Genomic DNA, 23,581 nt, shown 5'->3' with positions numbered 1-23,581 from the left:
CCGTGGATGCTGTCACGGCCCTGCCCGCATCCTGTGACATTCCCATTCCCAGGCAGGCAGACAGCTGTGCCTGCCTCCGCTGGACCACAGCCCCGTTCCCAGGCAGGCTGGAAATGCCAGGGTGATGCCCGCAGCAGCCTCACCCAGGGACAGTGTCCGCTGGGGGACAAACACTCCACTTCGTCGCCCCTCAGGGGAACAACTTGGGGGCGTAGTCTACACTGTCTCTGGATGCCGGGGTTCTTTTCCCAGCCTTACAAAGGGCTCAGCATTCTGGAGAAAGGGGCTGCGCGTAGATGATTAAGGAGTCCAAGGACGAAAGATATTTTTGAAAGGCATTGGGGGTCAGAGGAGCTTCAGCTAAAGGGAACTGAAGACTCTCCTCCTTGTCTAGGACCCTGCTTTTATTCACACGGTTTATCCTAAGGCAAGGTGGAAATATACACTTCAAAGGATAAGGTATCAAAGGGTATTGTCAGTTTGGGGAATAGCCTACAGCTGTTCAGGTGTTTGGCCAACAGGAGGCAATAAAATGCCCTGAGCTGGTCAAAACCAGTTTGGCTCAGTGGATAGAGCGTTAGCCTGCGGACTGAGGGGTCCCGGGTTCGATTCCGGTCAAGGGCATGTACCTTGGTTGCGGGCACATCCCCAGTGGGGGGTGTGCAGAGGAGGCAGCTGATCGATGTTTCTAACTCTCTATCCCTCTCCCTTCCTCTCTGTAAAAAGTCAATAAAATATATTAAAAAATAAAATAAGATAAATAAATAAATAAAATGCCCTGAGCTGTCTGGCAGCTAACAATAATCCTATTCAGATTTTGGGGAAGTGCCTTAGCCCGTTCCAACAGGTAAATTAGATATGTGGTTCACCCTTGTTGAGCCCCCCAAGCTTCACCAACCTTTTGGTAAAACTCTTGTAATTATTACATGCTGGAATTGGTTCTCGGCATCTGGAGGAGCCCATGGGGGCCGAGTCTCGTTTGCCCACAATGAATGGCAAGCTGCTCATCAACACCCTGAACTGGCTTCTCATCCTGAACCTTTCCACCTGCCAATCAAGCCCACAGGTAAGCAGATCCCTCAGGCCTGGTGATTCCTGATGCTCTTTGCTGAGCACCTTCCAGGTGGCCTCCCACGCTGGGCTCCCTGGGGACCTCCTGACGAAGGACGGGCCAGGGGCAACATGTGGTCTGGCAGGTGGACATCTGAGTTCCTGTGAGGAATAAAATCATACTTGCTCCTAAGCACGGAGCCAGGCCTGGCGAAGACTTCCCACACACAAGCTCATCTAAGGCTACCAGCAGCCTGCAGCTACTGCTTTCCTCCTGCTGCGCAGTCGGAGGCCGGGCCTGGGGAGCTCAGGTGACTTCCCTGGCTCCCACCGCCTGGCAGTGGGTGGGAGAGCCAGGACTCAGCCCTGTCTGTCTAACAGGGGCCCAGGCTCCTCACTGGGAGGCGGGAATGTGCCCCCTTTACCCCAGATGCCCCATGCCTGGTGCAGGCTCTGAGCAGAGGAATTTAGGAAATGTGTGTTGGGCTGAACGGAACCAAATAGGGCTCCTGGAGGAAATAGCAAGGTCCCGGTTCCTGTTGGACACCGAGCCGTGGAGGGCATTTCTGCAGCCGAGCTCCGAGCACAGGGTCTGGCACATAGGGATGTTCCGGCAAGGTCTGTGGATCAATAAAGGAGTGAACACTTAATATTCTTGGCCAGAATTTACACTGTGGTCCCGACTGCGTTAGGAGCGGCACAATATGATTATCCCCGTGTGTTCTTCCTGCTGCGTTCCTCCGTGAAGACGTTTTCCTCGTCATCTGTCCACTCTCACCTCCTTCGCTCTCCCTCTGAGATCTGAGCTCAGAGGGAGATCTGAGCTCAGAGGGAGAGCGAAGGAGGTGAGAGTGGACAGATGACGAGGAAAGGTGCTTGTCCCGTCGTCCCACTAATTAGAGATGCCCTTCAGTTCCCCTGTGAAGGGGAGATAGGGAAAACCTGTAGCAAGCACCCGCTATGTGCTTCCACTTACGTTGTCACGTTTCATTTCCACAACCAGCCTATTGGCAGGGCTGAATGGTCCCATTGGACAGATGAGTAAGACTGAGGCCTAGAGGAATTAGATGATTTGTCCCATTCACCCAGCACGTTAGAGGCTGATCTGGGATGGATAGGAGCCTGTCTAGCCCCAGACTCATGCCCCTTCTCCACCACCAAATTCCCTTCCAGCCCCAGCCGGCTTCCCTGCCCCATGCAGGCGGCCAGTGCAGATCTCAGAACGTGTAAACCGGGCGACACTAGATCCGTCACCTTAGGGTGGAGTGAAGGAAGCACCTGGGGATCAGGTGACTAATTCGAGGCGCCGATGAATTATTCACACCACCATTAACTCGAAGGCCCTTTCAGTCTCACCTCACTTTCCCCGGCTCCAGACCCTCTGCTCCTGGCCCGCCCGGCCTGCAGACTCGCGGGGGGTCCCAGGTGGGGAGATGCTGGCTGAGCTGGGGTCCTGTCTGCTGCTGGCAGTGGCTCTGCTGGGCCCAGGCCCCAGGGCCCGAGCCATGAAAGGTAGGAGCTCCTGGCGACAGGCAGGGATGGGGAGGAGGGGAGAGGCGTGGGCAGGCAGCAGCGGGGGACCCGGGAGGTTTCTGTGTGGGAGGCCAGAAAGCAGGAGGACCCGTTGGGAAGTTGGCTGAGTTGGGGGTGTATTCGCTTCTGCGATGGGGGAAGAGAGGATTTACTGAGCGCCTGCTCTATGCTGGGTGCTTTACATTTATGATTGCATTTAATCTTCACAACAGACTTCAAGGTGGGTATTAGTCCCCCGTTTTACAGGCGAAAAAACCTGAGGGTGAGAGAGGTTACGTAGCCTGCCCAAGGCCGCACGCTGCCAAGGCAAAGGGAATGGCTCGGAGAATGCAGGTTTGTTGCTGGAAGGAGTCTTCGTTCCGCCCCCGAGAGCCTGCTGTCCTTCCCCTGCCGACCAAGCGAAATCAAAGTTCCTATGGCAGCCGGCTCCCTGCAGCTTGGCTCCGGTTTCCACATAATTTCCAGCCCCGGTGCCTGCGGCCCAGGGTCACACCCCTTTCTCACCCTCGGCTCCTCTGCCGGAGGGTCCCTTTGTCTCTTCCACCCTGGAACATCTGGCTCCTCCATCAGACCAAGGTCCAACGCCAACTCCTCCAGGAGCCTTCCCAGGTCCCTTCCTCCTCCTCAGACGCTCCCTCCTTCGAGCTCCCAGAGCCCTCGGCCAGCACCCCGGCCCCAGGCCGCGTGGCGCTGCCGTAGCCCTTTGAGTGCTGTGTGGGTGTCTGGGAAGTGAAGGTGATATCATTTCAAGGGGTAGGCATGCAGTTGGGGCTCAGCAAACCACCGTTGGAGCCTCCTTTTCCTGCAGGCTCACAGGGGTGGGGAGGGGTGGGATGGGGAGGGGTGGGGGGACGCAGGAAGGAAACATAACTTCCCGGTCACCTAGTTGGTGGCACAGAGGGGCTGGGCACCAGGTGTCTCACCTCATGCCTGGGCAGCGGGAGGAGCTAGCTGTCCCCATTTTCCAGTACCCAGGCTTTGGTGGCCTTGGGTGACCTTGAGGGTCAGGGTGCCTGGCTGAGTCACTCGCGGTGGTGCCAGGGCCTCCTGGCCATAGAAGTCCTGCTTCGACTCTGTCACGGCTTTTCCTGTCCTGTGGGGTGGCTGGGGAAGGACAGGACAGCTACTGGCCAGACTGCCTCTGTCCCCCGCCGTAAAGGCAGGAAGCAGACACCGTTCCCGCCCTGGCCTGACCCCGCGGCCAGGCAGGGAGCTGGTGATGTGAGTGGTGTACACACTGCAGCCCTGCGTGGCTTTATGCCATCACTGCTTGCAGCAGCCCAGCAAGGGAGGTGTCGTTCTCCCCATTTTACAGACACACAACTGAGGCTCAGAAGTGATGGTGGGTCTGAGCATTTGCTCATGCCATTCCCTCTCTCCAAACCTTCCCAACAAACATACCGTCTCGTTTTTCCTAGTCCAACTCAAATACCGCCTCCTCTGTGTATCTTGTCCCTCCTCTAATAGTGCTGGCCCCAGCAAGGCTGGCCTCGCTGCCCCTGGACCCCAGAGCCCCGGTGTGGCCAGAGCACAATCACGCTGCAGGACTTTGTCTCATTTGCTTGGCTTTCCCCCCTCCCATTCCCCACCTCCCCACTGTGAGCTCCCAGGGAGGGGCCCATTCTGAATCAGCACAGTCCTGGGACAGGGCACATGCTCCGTGAGGGTGTCTTCTCTTACAGGAACTTTGCTTAAGGGTATTCCTTTTTATTAAAAAAAAGTCTTATTGATTTGAGAGAGAGAGAGAGAGAGGAAGAGAGAGGGAAAGAGAAACATCTTAAACTGATCAGCTGCCTCCTGCATGCCCCCTATCAGGGAATGAGCCCACAACCTGAGCATGTGCCCTGACTGGGAATCGAACTGGTGACCTCTTGGTGCAGTGGTCGGCAAACTCATTAGTCAACAGAGCCAAATATCAATAGTACAAGGATTGAAATTTCTTTTGAGAGCCAAATTTTTTAAACTTAAACTTCTTCTAACGCCACTTCTTCAAAATAGACTCGCCCAGGCCGTGGTATTTTGTGGAAGAGCCACACTCAAGGGGCCAAAGAGCCACATGTGGCTCGCGAGCCGCAGTTTGCCAACCACGGTCTTGGTGCATGGGACCGATGCTCAACCAACTGAGCCACACTGGCTGGGCTTAAGGGAATTATTCACGATGGTTTTGATGGCAAGTGACAAACCCAACCTGAATGAGTTGAAGCAAAAAGAGGAATGCACTGGCTCTGTAATGAGGGAGGCAGGAGTGTAACTTAGCTGGACTCAGGGATGCCTTCAGCCAGGACATCTTGGCTTCAAGGTCATTTCCACTTTTCACATGGTTCTCGCCACCTGCTGACAAGCTTTCTCAATGGGCCCTGCGCATGGTCCCGCCCAGGGCTCTCACTCTCAGCCCAGGGGCCAGGGAGGACAGGTTCTCCTCCAGGTGTTTTGCAGCAGGACTCTGGCCTGACCTAGACCACAGGTACCTTGCAGCCAGTCACTGCGGTGGTGGTGGGAGCCCCAGGATTGCCCGGCTGGCTCATGTGTTAACCCTTATGGCAGGAGTGTTACCACATGGAGGCAGGGGAGCCAGTGTCTAAAAGAGGGGGAGTGCTGTTGCAAGAGATGGAGAAATGGGCTTTGGGCAGACCAAAGCAATAGATGACAGCTACAGCAAGTAACTTCCCTTTCTGGGCCTCAGTTTTCGCATCTGTAAAATGGAGTCAATAACACCTGCTTTGTCTACTTTATGGGGCTATTGTGAGGATGCTATAAGATCATTCACTCATTCTTTCAGCAAATATGTATCGGGCCTCTGCTTTATGCCAGGTACTATTCTAGGTGCTTGGGATACAGCAGAGAACAAAACACAAAAAAATTCCTGCTCTCAGAGAGCTTACCTTTTTGTGGAGAGAGACTAGCAATGAATCAAACAAGTCAAATAGACAGTGTGCACTGGATGGTGGCGAGAGCTATGGAGAAAGATGTAGCAGGAAAGGTAGAGAAAGAGTATAGGGACGGGAGGGTTACATTGGTTGGGGAAAGCCTCACTGAGAAGGTGACCAAGAATGTGCTGGTTATTTTTTTTTTTACCTTTAATTACAAAAAATTTCAAACGTACACAAAGTAGAGAAAATAACATAATGCATCTCTGTGTCTCCAACAACCATCTTCAACAATTACCAACATTGTTTCTTGTCTTGTTTCTTTATCCTACCCCACCTCCATTTTTTTTTGGGGGGGGGGGTTTGGACAAATTTAAGGCCAATCTCAGATATATTATTTCACCATAAATATTTCAGAATATATCTTAACAGAGAAAGATATATATACTGACCTCTCCCCGGGATTGACTTTTTAAAAATTTTTTATTATTATTTTTAAAAATACTAGTATATTTTTATTGAGTTCAGAGAGGAAAGGAAAGGGAGAGATAGAAACATCAATGATGAGAGAGAATCATTGGTTGGCTGCCTCCTGCACGCCCCCTACTGGGGATCAAGCCTGCAACCTGGGCATGTTCCCTTGGGCGGAATCGAACCTGGGACCCTTCAGTCCGCAGGTTGACACTCTATCCACTGAGCCAAACTGGCTGGGGCTGACTTTTTTTTTTTTTTAGATTCCACATATAAGTGATATGCAATATTTGTCTTTGTCTTATTTAATTTAGTAGAATGTCCTCAAGGTCCATCCATGTCGCAAATGAAAGAATGGCCTTTTATTTTTTTAAAATATTGATTTCAGAGAGGAAGAGAGAAGGAGAGAAAGATAGAAACATTAATGATGAGAGAGAATCATTGATCGGTTGCCTCCTGCACGCCCCACACTGTGCATGTGCCCTGACTGGGAATCAAACCGTGACCTCCTGGTTCATAGGTCAATGCTCAATCACTGAGCCACACGGGCCAGGCTAAAATGGCCTTCTTTTAATTCCACTGTTTGTATATATATTTACATATTACATCTTCTTCATCCATTCATCTATTGATGGACACTTACGGTGTTTCCATATCTTGGTTATCATAAATGCTGGAATGAATCTAGGAGTGCAGACAACTCTTCAATACCCCGTTTTTATTTCCTTTGGACATATACCCAGAGTGGATTGGTGGGTCATAGGGTGGTTCTAATTTTAACTTTCTGAGGAACCTCCATACTGTTTCCATGATGGCTGCACCATTTACATTTCCAACCACGGGGCACGGGGTTCCCTTCTCTCCACATCCTTGCCGTCACTTGCTACCTCTTGTCTTTTTGATGATGTCCATTTTGATAGGTGTGAGGTGATATCTCACTGTGGTTTGATTTGCATTTCCCTGAAGGTTTGTGTTTTGGAGTACCTTTCCATGTACCTGTTGGCCATTTGTATGTCTTCTTTCGAAATGTCTGTTCAGTTTCTCCGCCTATTTTTAAAATCAGATTATGTGTTTTGTTTGTTTTTGCTATTGGGTTGTATGAATCCTTTATATATTTTGGATATTCAACCCTTATCAGATGTATGATTTACAAATATTTTCACTGATTCCATAGGTTGCCTTTTCATCTTATTGCCAATAAAAGTAACTTTTTTGATTATAAAAATTTTCAAATATATAGCAAAGTTGAAAGAATTTTACGGGGAATACCTATTTACCCATCCTCATTTACCTTTTTAGTCAGGGATTAGAACAAACATCGAAGATGATTATTTCATTAAGGGTTACAAAATCACATTTTCCTATTGTGGTTATTCTTTCTGCAGTCAACTATAAATAACAGTGTCCCTTCATCAGCTGTTTGGTTATCCCAAAACACAGTCCACAACAGGAAAGGCAAAGTAGATGCTTATTTCTTTCTCTAAATATTAATTTTCAAAAAAATGAGTTTATGCCCCAGCAACCACTAAAGGAAATCAGTGAGTTTCTTTTTTATTTCTTTAGAGTTGCATTGTGAATTCATGAATGTTTATGTATTTAATGTGTTTCAATCCACTGCAATCATTATTCTCTTTTGATGTTCAAATTGTACCCTGTTCAGCCAGTGGAGCCCTGCAGGTAGGCATCTCTTGACACAATCCCAGCAGTCTTCGGAAGCTTCTTTGCTTTCTGGTGTGACAAGATGTCCCAAGTGTATTTTGTATATTTCCTGTCCTGGAGCCATTGGTTCTCTAAGGAGCCCTGGTTCATTCTAGTTGAACATAATAACCCTAATCTATGGCAGAGAGTGCAAAATATTATTGTAACATTGTTTCTTTTAGGCCTTTTTAGTGAACAGAACTTGAAAATGATTTTTTAGAAATAAAAAAATCTAAAAAGAAGTAAAAAAATCTTAAATTCATACTTATGTTTTCAATTCAAATGAAGGATCACAGGGTTTTACTTAATTTTTATATTTGTACCACTATCACACTGAAACCTTCATTGCTATCGACATCAGCATACTTGCTCTATTTCAATATATAAAATACAGTGTCAGTATTTACTATTATTCCAAATAGTCAGTCTGCTAAATATACTTTATGATTTCTTTGTGGTTTTGTTCTTGGATCTATTCCACCAGGAATGTACAGTCAAAATAGTCTTTCAAAGTCATGTGGAAATCATTTTTCTCCATGTGACTGTGCCTTCAACTAGATATATAGTTAAGTTTTTCGGTTTGGGATATTTAAGGGTTACTTAAATATTTTTTTATAATTTAAAAATTATATGAACATTATTCATAATTATATAGTCAAAATGATAGAACAACTTGCATGTAAAGAGTTCCAGCAGTCATGCCTGTTTCCTCCTTCCCCTGATAGAGAATAATTCATTTCCTTCCATTGTTTTCTTTTTAAAACTATAAGCAAATATCCTATCTAATAAAAGAGTAATATGCAAATTAACCATCACTCCACTACACCCACAAAGCCACGCCCATCAGCCAATCAGGAGCAAGTATGCAAATTAACCCAACCAAGATGGCTGCGGCCACGGAGAGAGTAGGAGGTAGGCTTGGGTTTCCCCAGCAATGGAGGAAGCCAAGCTTTCCGCACACCCTGGCCGGCCCAGGCCTCCGCTTAAGGCTACAAAGTTTCAATTATAGAAGATAAATAAATCCCAACAAAAATGGCGGCAGCCACAGAGCTGGAGAGAGCAGGAGGCTAGGGTTGCCCCTGGCGATGGAGGAAGCCAAGTTTCTGCAGCCCTGGCCTGCTTTGGCCTCTGCTTAAGGCTACAAAGTTTCAGTTGTAGAAGATAAATAAATCCCAGATACCAGGGCCTCTGCTTGGGTTGCGGGGGGGGGGGGGGGGGGAAGGGGCGTGGCCAGCCTGAAAACCACCACAGGCCCCTCGCCCAGGCCGCCCCATGCCCCAAGGGAACCCCCACCCTGATCCGGGATACCCTTCAGGGCAAACCAGCTGGCCCCCACCCGTGCACCAGGCCTCTATCCTATCTAATAAAAGAGTAATATGCAGATTGACCATCACTCCAACACACAACATGGCTGCCCCCATGTGGTCAAAGGTCCTGCCCCCATGTGGACACAAGATGGCCAGCAGGAGAGGGCAGTTGGGAGGGACCAGGCCTGCAAGGGAGGGCAGTTGGGGGTGATAAAGCCTGCAGGGGAGGGCAGTTAGAGGTGACCAGGCCAGCAGAGGAGGGAAGTTGGGGGCAAACAGGCTGGCAGGGGAGTAGTTAGGCATTAATCAGGCTGGCAGGGGAGTGGTTAGGGGGTGATCAAGCTGGCAGGCAGAAGCGGTTAGGGGCAATCAGGAAGGCAGGCAGGCGAGCAGTTGGGAGCCAACAGTCCCAGACTGGAGAGGGTGCAGGCTGGGCTGAGGGACACCGCCCCCCATGCACGAATTTCATGCACCCAGCCTCTAGTGTACATATAAGAATATGCTTTTGCTCAGACCAGGGTGCTCAGTGGTTAGAGCGTGGGCCTGTGCACCAGATTGTCTCAGGGTCAATTCCTGGTCAAAGGCATGTACCTGGGTTGCAGGTCTAATCCCCGTCCCAGGTCAGGGCCTGTGTGTGAGACAACCAATCGATAACCAATCGATGTGTCTCTGTCACATCAATGTTTCTCTCTCTCTCTCTCTCTCTCTCTCTCTCCCCATCCCCCTTCCACTCTCTCTAAAAATCAGTGGAAAAAATATCCTCACTCCTTGGGTGAGGATTTTAAAAAAAGAATATACTTTATAACATTATAATAGGCTGTGCACATTTTCATATAGGGTGAGGGTGAGGGATTATTATTTCTTTAAATTTTTAAATTCCCTCCTGCACATGTCCAGGGCTTGGCATATGGCCCTATTTTATCTAAAATTATTGGCTCACCCTGACACTGTCTCCTTTCCCTGCCTTTTCTCCATAGCACTTACTGGTGTAACTATTTAATATACTCTATGTTTTACTTATTATGTTTGTTGTCTGTCTTCCCCACCAAATGTAAACTCCATGAAGGCAGGAATTTCATCTGTTTTGTTCTTGCTATAACCCCAGCAACTAGAACAACGCCTAGCACTCAAATAATATTTCTTGAATGAATAAAATAATGCTTTATACATACTTGAATAAGTAAATAAATGAACAACTACATGAATAAATGAATTAACTTAGGGCCATGCCCTCGTGCTCCTTCATCCCACCCCGATAACCCAGCAGCTGGGCCCACCATCCGAGACCCCAGTGCTGACTCTGAGCCATTCTCCCCTCTTGCCCCAGGTGTCAAATGTGGGGGGGTGCTCTCAGCCCCTTCTGGAAACTTCTCCAGCCCCAACTTCCCCGGACTCTACCCCTACAACACGGAGTGCAGCTGGCTGATCGTGGTGGCCGAGGGCTCCTCCGTACTTCTCACCTTCCACGCCTTCGACCTGGAATTCCACGACACCTGCGGCTTCGACTTCCTGGAGATCTACAACGGGGCCGCGGGAGAGCAGGGCAACCTGCTGGGGCGGTTCTGCGGCCAGGTGCCCCCGCCACCCTTCACCTCCTCCTGGCACATCATGTCTGTCATCTTCCACTCAGACAAGCACGTGGCCAGCCGCGGCTTCTCCGCAGGCTACCAGAAAGGCAAGGGGGCCTTGGCAGTGCAGAGGGAGGGCCTGGGGTGGGGTTCGGGGAAGGCTTGCAGGGGGCTCCGCATCTGGGCGGGAGGCTGCTCCGGAACCCGGATGACCCGGCTCTCGTGGCTCATGGGGCAAAGGCAGCCTCCTTTTGCCGTCTTGGTAGCTGCGGGTTCCCATCTTCATGTTCCTGGGAGCTCGGAGGTCTCACTGTGCTCGGGACGAGGCCTCGCGTGCTCGTCCGTTCTTATCCTTCTTATCCCTGCCCTGGCATCCGGGCACAGGAGGGCGCCGTGCCGTCACTGCTGCGGGCCCCTCTGTGGCATCCCATTGCTTCACGTGCACGTGACCCACCCACCCCCAAGGTCCTCCGACGGGGGCGCACAGGGTCTGTGTGGACCTGGCGCGCTCTCCCTCCCAAAGCCTTTCCCAACTCGCCTCTCCTACTAGTACCTGGGGTCCCGACCCCTCCCTCCTTCCACCAGGATGGCAGCTGCCCCCAGTCCCCGAGGGAGGCAGAGGCCTGGCTCTCCTTGCCGCTCCCCTTGACTCATTGGCCCTGCCCTAGGCTCCTCTGCACAAACTCACCCCTGCCTCCTCCCAAGGCCAAAGCCAAGGCCTTCTTCGTGGGAGCTGGAGCGCTAGGCCGCCGACGGCAGTGGGGGCGGGGCTCAGGGGGGCCCCAGCTCTCTCTGGCTTCAGAGGCAGAGATCTGCAGGTGCTAAAACACACTGATTTAATAGCCGGTTTGGGCACCTTAGACCCTTAGATTTTTAGAATGTTTAGCTATCAAAGTCATAGTACCATGGGCAGTGTGCTCCAGCCTTCTTTAAAGCAGCAGCCCCCTCTTATCAGATGGAATCTTCTGTTAATCCCTGATAGAGGCGAGATAAAGGCGGCATTTTAGTGAGTGCATTTATTTTGTAAGCTCTTGTTTTTAACATTTACTTACTATAAGCCAATCACCGAAGACGTAAGTCAATATGTGTGGCCTCCAATGAGTTACATTTTTACATGTAAGACGTAACTGTGGACTCTGCCTTCCACAGCATTAAAACATGGTTTGAATACAGCATAAGGATGAAATTCGCACCAGATGCCTGCAGATAGATGCTCCCTATCGGGGCCACTGGGGAGCCCCGGAGCACAAGTTCAAAGAGTCTCCTAGGGTGTTAGCCTTGGAAGGGATCCGAGATTGTCAGACCTGCCCACTCATTTCACAAACGATACATCTGAGACCAGAGAGACTTCCCAAGGTCACACAGCTCAGAAGTGAAGTCCTTAGCTGCCCAGCACAGAACTCGGTCCACACAGCCCTGGGGCAAGATTCTGGAGTCCCAGGAAATACATCCGAGTGTGCCTTCCCAGCTGGTGGCCCCCAGCTAGTCCCAGCATTCATCATCAACCACCTCCTGGTTGTATTGGTCACAATACATCTTCTCAGGCTCTGCATGAATCTGAGCCCAGTAGATCAGGCTGGGCAGGTCTTATGATTTCTAATATTCCCTTGAGGCTCAGAGAGGCTGAGTGACTTGCCCAGGGTTACACAGCTAATATGAGGCAGAGTTGGGAGGACACCTGTCTTCAGACTTCAAGCCTCTCTCTACTTCATCAGATCCTCTCTCTAAGCCTCCGTTTCCTCACCTGTTAGGGAGGTTTAATAGCATTTCTGAACTCAGGCACCTCAGCCTCTGTACCCCACTGGCCTGGCCGGAGGGGACAGTGAACATCACAAGGTCATGTGCACAGGCTCTGCCGTTAGTCAGACCCCGTTGTCCACGTTACCAGACCGGTGACCTGCTGTCAGGGCCCTGCCCACGTCCCTTGGGCCTCGCCACTTTAACGACTCCTGCCAACCTCCTCATCTCTTTGCTTGAGGGCTTTTTCTGAAGCTCCGCTGGTCACCTCTACCCCAGCAGCCCTCGCCTGGATCCCTGGGAGTGGGTGTATGAATGCCCCACTTCCCTAATCTTAGGTGACATCACTCTGGGCTGTGTGCTTTGCACGGTTCCCCACAGGGCCCCGCAGCTGGCTTGGCAACGCCCTTCAGTGGCCGCCTCCCCTTCCCTTCCCTTTAGTGTCCCTCACCCTCACCCCCCACCCAGGGACGCCGCGTTCCCCACATAAACTCACTGTGCTCAAACCCTGTCTCAGAGCCCAGGTGAACCCAAACTCACACAGGTAAGTTACTTAACTTCCTGGGGCTCCATCTTCTTCTTTTTTATTTTTATTATAAATTTCTTTATTGATTAAGGTGTTACATATGTGTCCTTATTCCCCCATTACCCCCCATCCCCCCCACTCATGCCCTCACCCCCTGTTGTCTGTGCCCATTGGTCAGGCTTACATGCATGCGTACAAGTCCTTTGGTTGATCTTCCACCTTCTTGACTGTAAGATGGGAAACTAACCCTAACCCCCGCCCCCCCCCCCCCGCCCCATAGCATAAGGTTATGGTGACGTTTACAAAGGTGGTGCGGGCGCTAAGGCCCGGCCTGTGCCTGCCACTTGGCAAGTGCCCAGTGGATGGTGACGAGGTGCCCGGGCCTGTGGGAGTGGCATGTTGGGGGTGTTGGGTCCCCTTGGGAGGGGATCCACGGGGAAGGAGAACGGTTGGTTCAACCGGGCTCGCTTACAGATGCGTGTGGTGGCGTCCTGACGGGCCTGTCGGGGGTCCTCACCAGCCCCGAGTACCCCAACAACTACCCCAACAACGTGGAGTGCCGCTGGGTGATCCGGGCCGCCGGCCCCGCCACCGTCAAGCTGGTGTTCGTGGACTTCCAGGTGGAGGGCAGTGCGGAGTGCACCTATGACTACGTGGCTGTGCTGGGGGCGCCCGGCCCCGCCCGTGGGCACCACTACTGTGGCGGCTCCAGGCCCCCCACCCTGGTGTCGCGGGGCTACGAGCTGCAGGTGGTCTTCAAGTCCGACTTCAACATCGGCGGCCGGGGCTTCAAGGCCTACTACTTCTCAGGTAGGAGGCCTGGCGGCACAGCCCAGACTCCTGGCGTGCTGGGCCCCCGCCTCCCCGCATGCGTGTGGGGGGAGAGGGCACACGTCCCTGCCTCTGGGCTTTGTGCTTTCTGCCCTCTCGCTGCCTGGAATGCTCTCGCACACCCTTTCCTGCCTGGCCAACACCGAGGCATGAACATGTCACCTCCTCTGTGAGGCCTTCCTGATTCTCCCAGAATCAGCCCCCTCCTTCAGCTCCTTGCAAGTGTTAGCCCTGCTCTAACATACCACTTCTGTGTGTGGTTTGCCTGTCGATCTCCCCTGCCTGACTGGGAGTTCCTATGGGCTTATCTTTGCACCTGCCATGTGGTAGGTATTCAATTAATTGTTGGGACAAGTGAATGAATGAACCCTTGGCTGTGCATCATCTATAGGAGGAGATGGAAAAGAAAACAGACCGTGACAGACAGCTCACTGTGACCTATGCTATGTAACAGTAAGAATCATGGAGGGCAGCCTGGAAGAGGAGAGAATTAGGCAGTGCTCTGAAGGAGTTAGCCAGAGGCAGAAGGAAGGGAAGGGTGTTCCAAGCAGAGGGATCTGCATGTGCAAAGGCTTGGAGAACAGAGAGGGCTCACTGTGCTTGCAGTACTAGCTGTTTGTGAGGCTGGAAGGTGGGGTGAGTGAGGGGCAGTGAGAAAAGGGGCAAGGTCCGGTCATGAACCACATTGTCACGTCCAAGTTTGGACTCCACGCTGAGGACAGGTATTAGGGCCTGTTTTTGAATTCCTAACAGAGCCAACACTCATGAAGGGGGGCATCAATAGGAATGAGAGTCCTGGCTTTCAGCTAGCCTCAGGCTAACACAGGCTTTGGGACCGACTGCCTGGTTTCCTGGCCATGGTGCCCACAATCTGCCAGGGTGCTGCTGTGACCACTATAAGTGACTGTTGCTCACACTGTGGCTGCAGAAAGCGACAGTCTCCATCCTTCTCACCATTGCTCCTTCCACCCCCACCTCCCCAGGGGAATGCCAGGAGGTGTACACGGCCGTGCGGGGCAACTTCTCCAGCCCACAGTACCCCAGCTCCTACCCCAACAACGTCCGGTGCCACTGGACCATCCGCCTGCCTCCTGGCTACCGGGTCAAGGTGTTCTTCTTGGACTTGGAATTGGAAGAGCCCAACAGCCTGACCAAGACCTGTGACTTCGACCATCTGGCAGCCTTCGATGGGGCCAGCGAGGAGGCACCCCTGCTGGGGAGCTGGTGCGGCCGCCACCTGCCACCGCCAGTCACCTCGAGCCACAACCAGCTCCTGCTTCTGCTCCACGCAGACCGCAGCACCTCCCGCAGGGGCTTCTCTGTGGCCTACATTGGAGGTCAGTGGGGGTGCAGGGGGCGGGGGTGCTGGAGGGGAAGGCGAGGCTGGGGTCCCAGGTCTTCGCAGCCTCCTCCCTCCAGCCCACGAACTGGCTTCCCTGTCCTCTTCCCGGGCCCCCCACCGCCAACGCCCCCTCCGGGACCTTTGAGCCTGCACCAGTGTGGCCCGTGCTGATTCCCACCATTGCAGGGACCTACTCTTCCAGCTTCCAGCTCTGCAATCCCTCCTCCCTTCTCATCCGGCTCTTCCCTCCACGGGCCTCTGGCCTCTCTTGATCTTGATCCTCTAGCCCAGTGGTCGGCAAACTCATTAGTCAACAGAGCCAAATATCAACAGTACAACGATTGAAATTTCTTTGGAGAGCCAAATTTTTTCAACTTAAACTATATAGGTAGGTCCATTGTTATTAACTTAATTAGGGTACTCCTAAGCTGGCCTTTGCTAAAAACTCCAGGGGCCAAAGAGCCGCATGTGGCTCGCGAGCCGCAGTTTGCCGACCACGGCTCTATCCAGAGGTAATATAAAATATGGTAATATTATTTATGGTAAACAATTGGTGTAACCACATAGAAGCCGACGAGCCTTGCTTGTGTCAGAAGTCCTAAGTGACCGTGGCTTGAACAAATGGCTTTTGTTTTCATCACATAACAAGTCTGGAGTTAGGCAGCTTCTGTGTTGGTTCAGGGACTCAACCTGTCCCAGCTTCTCTGGAGCCTCTTGGCCTCATTTCTGCAAAATGGCTGCCACAGCTCCAGGCATCACATCCATGTTCAAGGCTGCAAGAGGGTAGGAGAGGTGCCGGCCACAAATGTCCTTTTATCAGGAAAGCAAAATCATTCTCAGAAGCCGCCAAAAGATTTCTTCTTGGTCTCATTGGTTTGAACTTGGTCAGGTGGCCATGCCTAACGGCAGAGGAGGCTGGGAAAGTTGCTACTCAGCTTTTCCAAGTTCCAAAGTGCCCGTGAGATTTGCCAGCTGACAGTGTTCACCATTCCGCCCCTCTTCTCAGCAGGCTTCCCTGGGCCATGGGTCAGAAATGCCTGTGTTCCGGACCCACTTTGCCCTCTGCCGGACCAGGCGGGAGCGCTTTGCTGTGCAGGTGTGGACACGAAGGTGCAGAGAGAGGACAGGACTTCACTGCGGCCGCATGGGCAGAGAGCGGCACAGCCAAGACTAGAACTCGCTCCCCTGCCTCCCTGTGTGGCTGAGCCGGGCCCTGGGGAGGGGGCCCACAGCTGGGCTCAGGCAGACCAGGGTCAACATCCAAATGCTGCCACTCACTGACCATCCGTCTGCATCTGGGCTCCTCTGTAAAAGGGGCTGAGGAATGCCCCAGACAGGCAGCCATTAAGATGAAATGCGGTGACACGGGTCATAGAGCCTGGCTCTGAGGGCATCCTTGCTGAAGGTGGATTTCTTTCTCTCGTGTGCCTCAGGCCTGCTCTTCATTAGAAAGATCTTTCCACTCTCCTCACCTCAGGTGCGAGAGGGGTTGGCGGAAGGAAACAGCCGAGCTGCAGCCGCTAGTGGCGGGGAAGTGAGCTGGGCAGACCCACCCTCTCTGGGCCTCAGTCAGCTCCACCCCTAACCTGGGAGAAGGGAACTGTCCCTTCTGGTTAAACTGGTTAGAGGGATCCCCTTCTCAGATTGTACTCTGGAGAGCCAGGTGCCACGGGCTTTGCCACAGCTAGCTGGCAAGTCTCTCTCTCTCTGGGGGCGCCGGGGGTGAGGGTCTCAGTTTTCCCACCTGTAAAATGAGGACATTGGCTGAAGGACCTTTAAAGTCCCTTTCGGCTCTGGCCTGGGTCCTCTCCTAGCTCTGTGAGATCTCGGACAAGCCCCTTCTCCTTCGGGTGCCTCTAGAGACTGAGGGTGGGACAGCTGTAATCCTGGCTCCCCCATCTCCCACCCCACCCCACCCCACCTCCCTCCCGGGTCTGGTGGGAGCCCAGGGTCAGACAGGGGCACTCGTGCTGGGCAAGGCGCCAGATGTGGCCCAGGCTGCCGGCGGCCTCCGGGCTAGAGGACAGCCCAGCATCAATCAGAGGTGACACACAGTTCAGCGCCACCGAGATCATCGTGGGAGACGGCGGGCCCATAAATCCCCGACTGCCCAGACACCAGAGGCTGAAATATGTCTGAGGCATTTCCCGAAGAGGCGTTGAGAGCTCCAGGCCTCTCCTGCCAGCTCCTTCCCTTTCCTCCCACCAGTCACCCCCTTGCTTTCCCCTACACTCGCCCCAGCAGGCACTGCCACACACACACACACACACACACACACACACACACACACACACACGTGCTTGCACAGACCCAGCACTTGAGCCGCACCGTCCTGGCCGGGAGGGAGCAGGGGCCCAGGGAGGGTGAAGACTCGGGGCCTCTGAACCCTGCAGGCTGGATGGTTAAGATCCCAACTGACCACAGCAAACAGCTTCACCTCTCAGCCTCGCCTCCCAGAACTGTAGGGAGGGGGCTTAGTCACATTCACCTCCTGGGGTCGTCAGTCCTCGTGAGGGAGAGTGAGGCTTCTTCACCACCATTTCCAGCCCCCACACTCTGCTCTGTCATTATTCTTGGCCTGGTTTGCCCTCAGACCACTCAGACACTTAGTGTATTTTACGTATTTATTGTCCCCTTGCAGGGCCACAGTGTAAGCGCCAAGCGGGGAGGGATATTTGGCTGGGTTTTCCCCTCCATTTCTGTATCTGTCGTGCTTAGAATAGTGCCTGCACATAGTAGGCCCTCAATAAATATTTGTTAACCGATGAATGAATTGCCTGGCACATGGCGAAGTGATCAGCAAACAGTAGCTTTTGTTATGATTAAGAATATGCATTAGTTCATTCAATCAATCAATCAATCATTCATTCAGCATCCACTGCACTTGCCAAGCCTTGTGGGAGGCTCAGAGGACGCCGAGATGCAGGCATGGTGTCTGATGGGCAGCTCATTGTCTGATGGAGTTACATGGAGTGATGCATCTAGAACTTCCCCATAGGACTGCCTAGAACTTCCCCCTGAGGGCTTTACCTCACAGTTTTCCCATTCACCACCCTGGGTGGGAGCTTGGGGGGCGGGTGGGAGTCAGACTGCCTGCCCCTAAGGCCTCCAGCTCCTTCCTCCTGTCCCCAGTTGTGCCCATGAACGTGAGCTGCTCCCGCATGGACTTCCAGATCCTGATCTCCACGCAGGCGCTGGCCCCTCTGGGGCGGACCCAGGTCTACCTGGGCAGCCGGCGCTGTGCCGCCCAGGAAGTCGGCGGCACCTTCCGGATCCAGGCCCGCTTCGACACCTGCGGCACTGAATCTCAGGTAGGGGCTGGAGAGGGGCGGGCAGGCGTGACCGAGGTGCTGTGACGGCCGCTGAAAGGCACCTGCCATTCCTGAGAATGCAGCTTCTCTTCCGGGCTCTGGTGACTGCACAAGTCTGGGTACAAAATCCAGCCCCTCTTGGCTTTACCTCAGCAAACTTGCTCAGTGTAGACACAACAAAGAGCTCAAATAAGGGAGACAGAGAAGGGGGGCTCATCGCACAACCCGCCCCAACCAAAAGCCCCTATTGGAGGCTCCTCCCACAGGCCCTAGGGGCTGAGTCTCCGTGGAGGCCTTCCTGCTGTCCAGGGCCACCCAGTCCTCGCCCCTCCACAGGCAGAGCGGTGGGAGCCCGGCCGCCTCCAGCCGCCCCTCCCCCAGCCCCGTGAGCCAATCCTCCCCCGGCTCCACAAAACAAAAGGGCCCTTCAAGTCACAGGATCCACCTCCCTCCAAAGGCAGTGAGGCTTGCAAATGAATTTTTTCTACTATCCTTGTATTTTGGAAACCTTAAACCCAGGCTGAGCAGTGCCCCAAGCACCCTGGGTGTCTGCATTCTCAGGGACAGGTCAGGCGGGGGAAGGAGGAGAAGGAACAGTGGCCTCTCTCAGGGCGACCCCCCAGCCTTGGCATCTGGGGATTTGCCAGATTGGCCTGGCAGAAATCACATGCTTTCCAGCAAACTATACTCCCCACCCCCAACATTAGCCGAATATATGGCTCCAGCCCCTCCAGCCCCTCCGGCCCCTCCAGCCCACCCCTGCTTCCCCTGCCTCCCAGCAGCCACAGCCTTTGATCTGAGAGAAGGAAGGGGGGCGGGTAGTGTTGGCTGCTAAGATAATCTGCCCACACCCCAGTCCGCGACCTAAATCCCCCAGGGCTTTATTTGGGGCAGAACACGTTCCACAGAACCATGAAATGATTAAGACAAGGAATCATAACACAAGGAATCGGGTAATCTAGGAGGAGGACTCACAAACAGAGTCTCTGAGTCATGGAACCAGCACCAGAACTTGGGACTTCGGAATCATAGAACCTTGGAGTCGATATCATGGAAACGGAAGCAGAGAAGCTGGGTCGCGCGGATTCTCAGTGTCATGCTTTTAGGGCTTAGACCAGGAGAAGCAGTCTCCGCACTGAGCGGCGTCAGGTGCATGGCTCACAGGCCAGGAGCCACGGCAGCCTTTCTGTGCGTCGCAGAAAACACCGCGGACTTGACTTCATAGCTGCCACATCTCCCCTGGTCTTTCCTTCCTCAGCCTCTCGCTCATCAAAAACTTTCCCGCTCCCCATTGTATGATTTTTTTCTCCCTCCCTTATGTAGATTCACCTCGGCCCTTTGACTGGTCCCCTTCCCCTCTCAGGTCCTTTTTCTTGCTCCGCGTCCCGATTCTGTTACAAAAATCCAGGACAACATCCTCTTCAGAGGGTGTGGAGGCTGACAGGCCGAGGGCACAAATGCCCAGGCTCCTTGGGGACATGGACTCGGGGCCTTTGGGAAACCCAGAGTTGGGAGGGACCCTCAAGGGCACCTGGTCTACAAACTCCCTCCTCCGAAGTGTCCGGAGATGGGACTTCTCACACTGCTCGCCCTGTCTGAGGCAGCTTTGGTGCTTAGAAGCCGCGTCTGAGGTGCCACCCCTGCGCAGGGGCAGCTGGGCAACCTGAAAGTGTTCGGCGGCTGCAGGTTTAGGGAGGGGGGGAGGGTCGCCCTGCATCACTGCAGCCCCCACCCAGCCCCCTCCACTGCAGACCACATTGGTCTGCCCGTCTAAATACTGCCCCCAGCCCCGCTCAGTGGCTGAGCTTCGACCTATGAACCAGGAGGCTGAGGTTCGATTCCTGGTGGGGGAGGGGGTGCGCGCAGAGGGGGGCGTGCGGAGGCTGCCGATCAATAATCCTCTCTCATCATAGATGTTTCTCCTTCTCTCTCTCCCTCTCCCTTCCTCTCTGAAATCAATAAAAATATGTTTAAAAATAAATAAATAAGCACTGCCCCCCCAGGCCCCGCCTCAACACCTCACCATCTCAGGGCAGCTTGACTCCTGCCTTCCTCATCCGTGGGGGTGGGGAGGGCAACAGTGTGCCAAACCTCACATCTCACTCCTCAATGGCTCTTCCCAGCCTTAAGGAGGTGCCACCCTGGTGACCAGGGACTCCACAGCAGGGACACATAATTGCTGCAGACATACGTGGGAGAAAGATTCCAGAAGGAAGATCACATAAGAGCAGGGACAGAGCTTCCACCTGGGAGGCAGGAGCCTTGGTTTCCGGACCTAGCTCCGGGCGCTATTGCCTTTGCCAGGCCTCAGTACTCGCCTCTGTAAATCGCCGAGGAAGGGAGATTAACTGTGTGGTCCCATGTTCTGATTAAGGATCGGGCAGATCTGGGTGAGAATATGTTCCCTGTCACTTGTGTGCTGTGCGACTACAGACAAGGGGTTTGACCTCTGGGCCTCAGTTTCCTCATCTGTGAAGTGGGGATATTAATGGTACCAATAAGAGAGGGTTGTGAGAATTAAATGAGAGAATGCCCTTAGGATACAAAGCCTGGAACATGGCAGAATGTCCCCGTGGTTACTGTCACTATCTGTCATAGACCTGCCTCTTTGAAGCCAGAGCAAATATTGGCCCATCCAATCTGATACTGTCCTTCCAGACACCCTCATAGTGAACTTCTACGAGGGGGGTGGGGGGACGACACTGAGGCTCCATGCGGGAAGGGAGTCAGTGACCAAGCTTGGAGTAGAGCCTGGGCTCCTGGGTTCTGCCCCCTTGGTACCGAGTCCCCACATATCTAGGGGCACAGGGTTCGTTCTGGGCCCCTTCAGGTGTGAGTGACCCCTTGTGACCCACACAGAGAAGGAACAACACTTCGGTGATCGTCAGCACACTGTACATCGACTTCTCGGCCAGCGGGCAGGAGGACATCCACCAGTACGAGGTCCTCTGTGAGCCCCGGCGCAAGGAGGCTTCTGTCCACCTGCTGTCCGGCTCCGACTGGCTGGGGCCCTATGCTGCCACGGCCGAGCACCTGCAGGAAGCACCACCCAGGGACGAGGCGGAGCCACTGCCGGGCCCTGTGGCCCTGGTGGCCCAGGACACCAGTGACATTGTCTTCCTGGGCCTTTGTATCCTGGCTGGAGTCCTCATGGTCATGGCCATCGTGGTCCTGATGCTGCTGTGAGCAGGCAAGGTAGGGGCCTGGCACCTGGCCTCCCCGGGGCAGCTGGGGAACGCTACGACAGGGGCGGGACCGGGCCTCACGACTTGTTGGTGACCATGCGCAAGTCACAGCCCCTCTCTGAGCCTGAGTTTCCTAAGGACCACCCCTCTGCCATGCTTATCTCACAGGGCTGGCAGGAGGCTCAGAGAAGAGCCTGAATGGCTAAGAGCTTTGTGAACTGTATAGCATGGCACGCATGTGTATGCAACTGCCGTTGTCAATTTTAAAAATATAAAAGAACTGTGTGTGACTGTCGCTAGAGACACGGTGGATAACGCTGACTGGTCCTGAAACTTGTAAGAGTATTTCACCAACTCGGGGTACAAATAAGGGCATCTCTTATTTTTCCAACTAATCACACATTACAACCCTCCATTAGCAGGAAGTTCAGCACCCGTGCAGGGGCCTTCACTCTCCTGAACTGACCCGAGAACCCTGAGGACTTCATCTAACGCAGCCCAGTCCTGCCTCCAAACTCCACAACACAGAGAGGGAGCGGAAACCCCACCTAGCACTCTCGTTTCGGGCCCTGCCACATGGTGTTCCTGCTGAAGACTGACTGTGTGCCACATGGTGTTCCTGCTGAAGACTGACTGTGTGCATCCTGGGGGATGCCTGCCCACTGAGGTGGCGATGCCCTGCTGGGTCAGACCCCGGTATGAACCTGGGCAGACCCACACTGTGCTCCACAGTGAGGCTGGAGGCCAGGGACTGGTGTGGTGTTGACGTTTTTCCTAAAATAGCTTGTGATCCTTGACTGAAACGCTGATTGAAGTCCTGTGAGTCTCTGTCCTCCTCACCCCTGATGTTGAGCTTAGATCACAAACCATCCTTCCCCTGCAGATGAGTCCTCGTGGAGCCCTCTGGACCTTCTCCTGCCTTCTCCTGCCATTGGACTCCACTCAGAGCTACTCCAGTGTACTCAGAGCTACTCCAGTCCACTCACATTTTTCTAAGTTTCACCACAGGAGCAGGGGCTGGTTCCCTGTGAGAAGACCTGAGGAACTAACACATACCTCCTCAGAGCTCTTCATACCAAGAAGTGGAGTAGTCTTGTTAATGAAAAAGAAATAAAAAATGCATTTATAAGACAACACTTTCCCTTGTTCACCTTTATATTTGCATAATAAACCATTCCATTAAGTCCTTCCACAATAACAGAAATCTCCACGTTTGACCATGCTGACCACTGATCCCAGTTTAAAAAACTGTAGTCCAATTACAATTCCTTCAACAACCCAGCAAACATCCACTGGTTTCCAGCTTTGCGTCTGTTTTGTGACAGGCTCCAGGCACACAATAGTCCACACATCAAGGAAGTCGCTGCTCCAAGGTGCTTATGGTTGGGCAGCAAAATCAGGGATGGGGAGGGCAGGTGCCTGGGTAACAGAGTAAAGAACTAGAGAGAAGAGAGCCATCAACAGAAGAAATGAAGTAAGGGAAAGAGTTGCCTAGACATTAGGAGAACTGGGTTCAAGTTCAAGTTTTTCTTATTAATTGTGTGAGCCTGGGCAAGTCACTCTGATTCTATGAGCCTTGATATCTTCACTCGCAAAATTCAGAGAAGATAGCCTGCTGTGAGGATGCAGCAACAGGATGCACTAGGGAGGTCTGTGGGGGTCATGAAGTGACGGCAGGAGAGAGCCTCGATTGCTACCGGGGTATTGGAGCAGAGGCTCCTCCATCAGTCCCTCCCACCCACCGTCTCACTCTCAGCCCCCTCCAGCCCCTGAGCCAAGCTGCGATCGATCGCCAGCCTGCATCTGTGAGCACTTCACAAACCACCCGGGTCTCAGTTTCCCTGTCTGGGAAGGCCTGGGCACACGCCAGATGCTCCCTGTGGGTGACCCAGCTTCTGCCCTCCAGAACCCATGGGGTACAGCTGGTGGGACCTGAGACTGGTGGGCCCGACTGGCCTTGTCCCTGTCAGCTCATCATGGTGGGGGAGGCAAAAGCTCAGCCTGTGCAGAGCCTCGCTGTCGGAGCTGAGTGTGTGGCTGTGCGGGTGGACATGCACACGTGGGAAAGTTGGGGGCCTCCATCTGTACTCTCAGCCGCCGGTCTTCAAGGGTCACTGCACGGAGGCCAGAGCTCGGGCTCCGCGGCCAGACCTCC

At 53.3% G+C, this 23,581-nt stretch overlaps 1 protein-coding gene across 1 annotated transcript; it reads left to right on the top strand.

Moving 5' to 3' along the window:
- Positions 1-2,483: 2,483 nt before the first annotated feature.
- On the top strand, positions 2,484-21,883 carry CDCP2 (CUB domain containing protein 2; the record flags this gene model as incomplete). The annotated part of the gene is made up of 7 exons (XM_079776644.1): positions 2,484-2,562; positions 10,254-10,601; positions 13,232-13,567; positions 14,572-14,925; positions 18,063-18,241; positions 21,101-21,436; positions 21,849-21,883. 6 exons carry the CDS (start codon positions 2,484-2,486, stop codon positions 21,425-21,427), a joined length of 1,623 nt encoding a protein of 540 aa, XP_079632770.1. The 3' UTR covers positions 21,428-21,436; positions 21,849-21,883.
- Between the last annotated feature and the right edge of the window lie 1,698 nt (positions 21,884-23,581).

The sequence above is a fragment of the Cnephaeus nilssonii genome (genome assembly GCF_951640355.1).
Source record: "Cnephaeus nilssonii genome assembly, chromosome: 7".
NCBI classification, from domain to species: Eukaryota; Metazoa; Chordata; class Mammalia; order Chiroptera; family Vespertilionidae; genus Cnephaeus; species Cnephaeus nilssonii.
The sequence above is the reverse complement of the archived record's forward strand: the minus strand, read 5'-3'. Positions and strand labels throughout refer to the sequence as shown.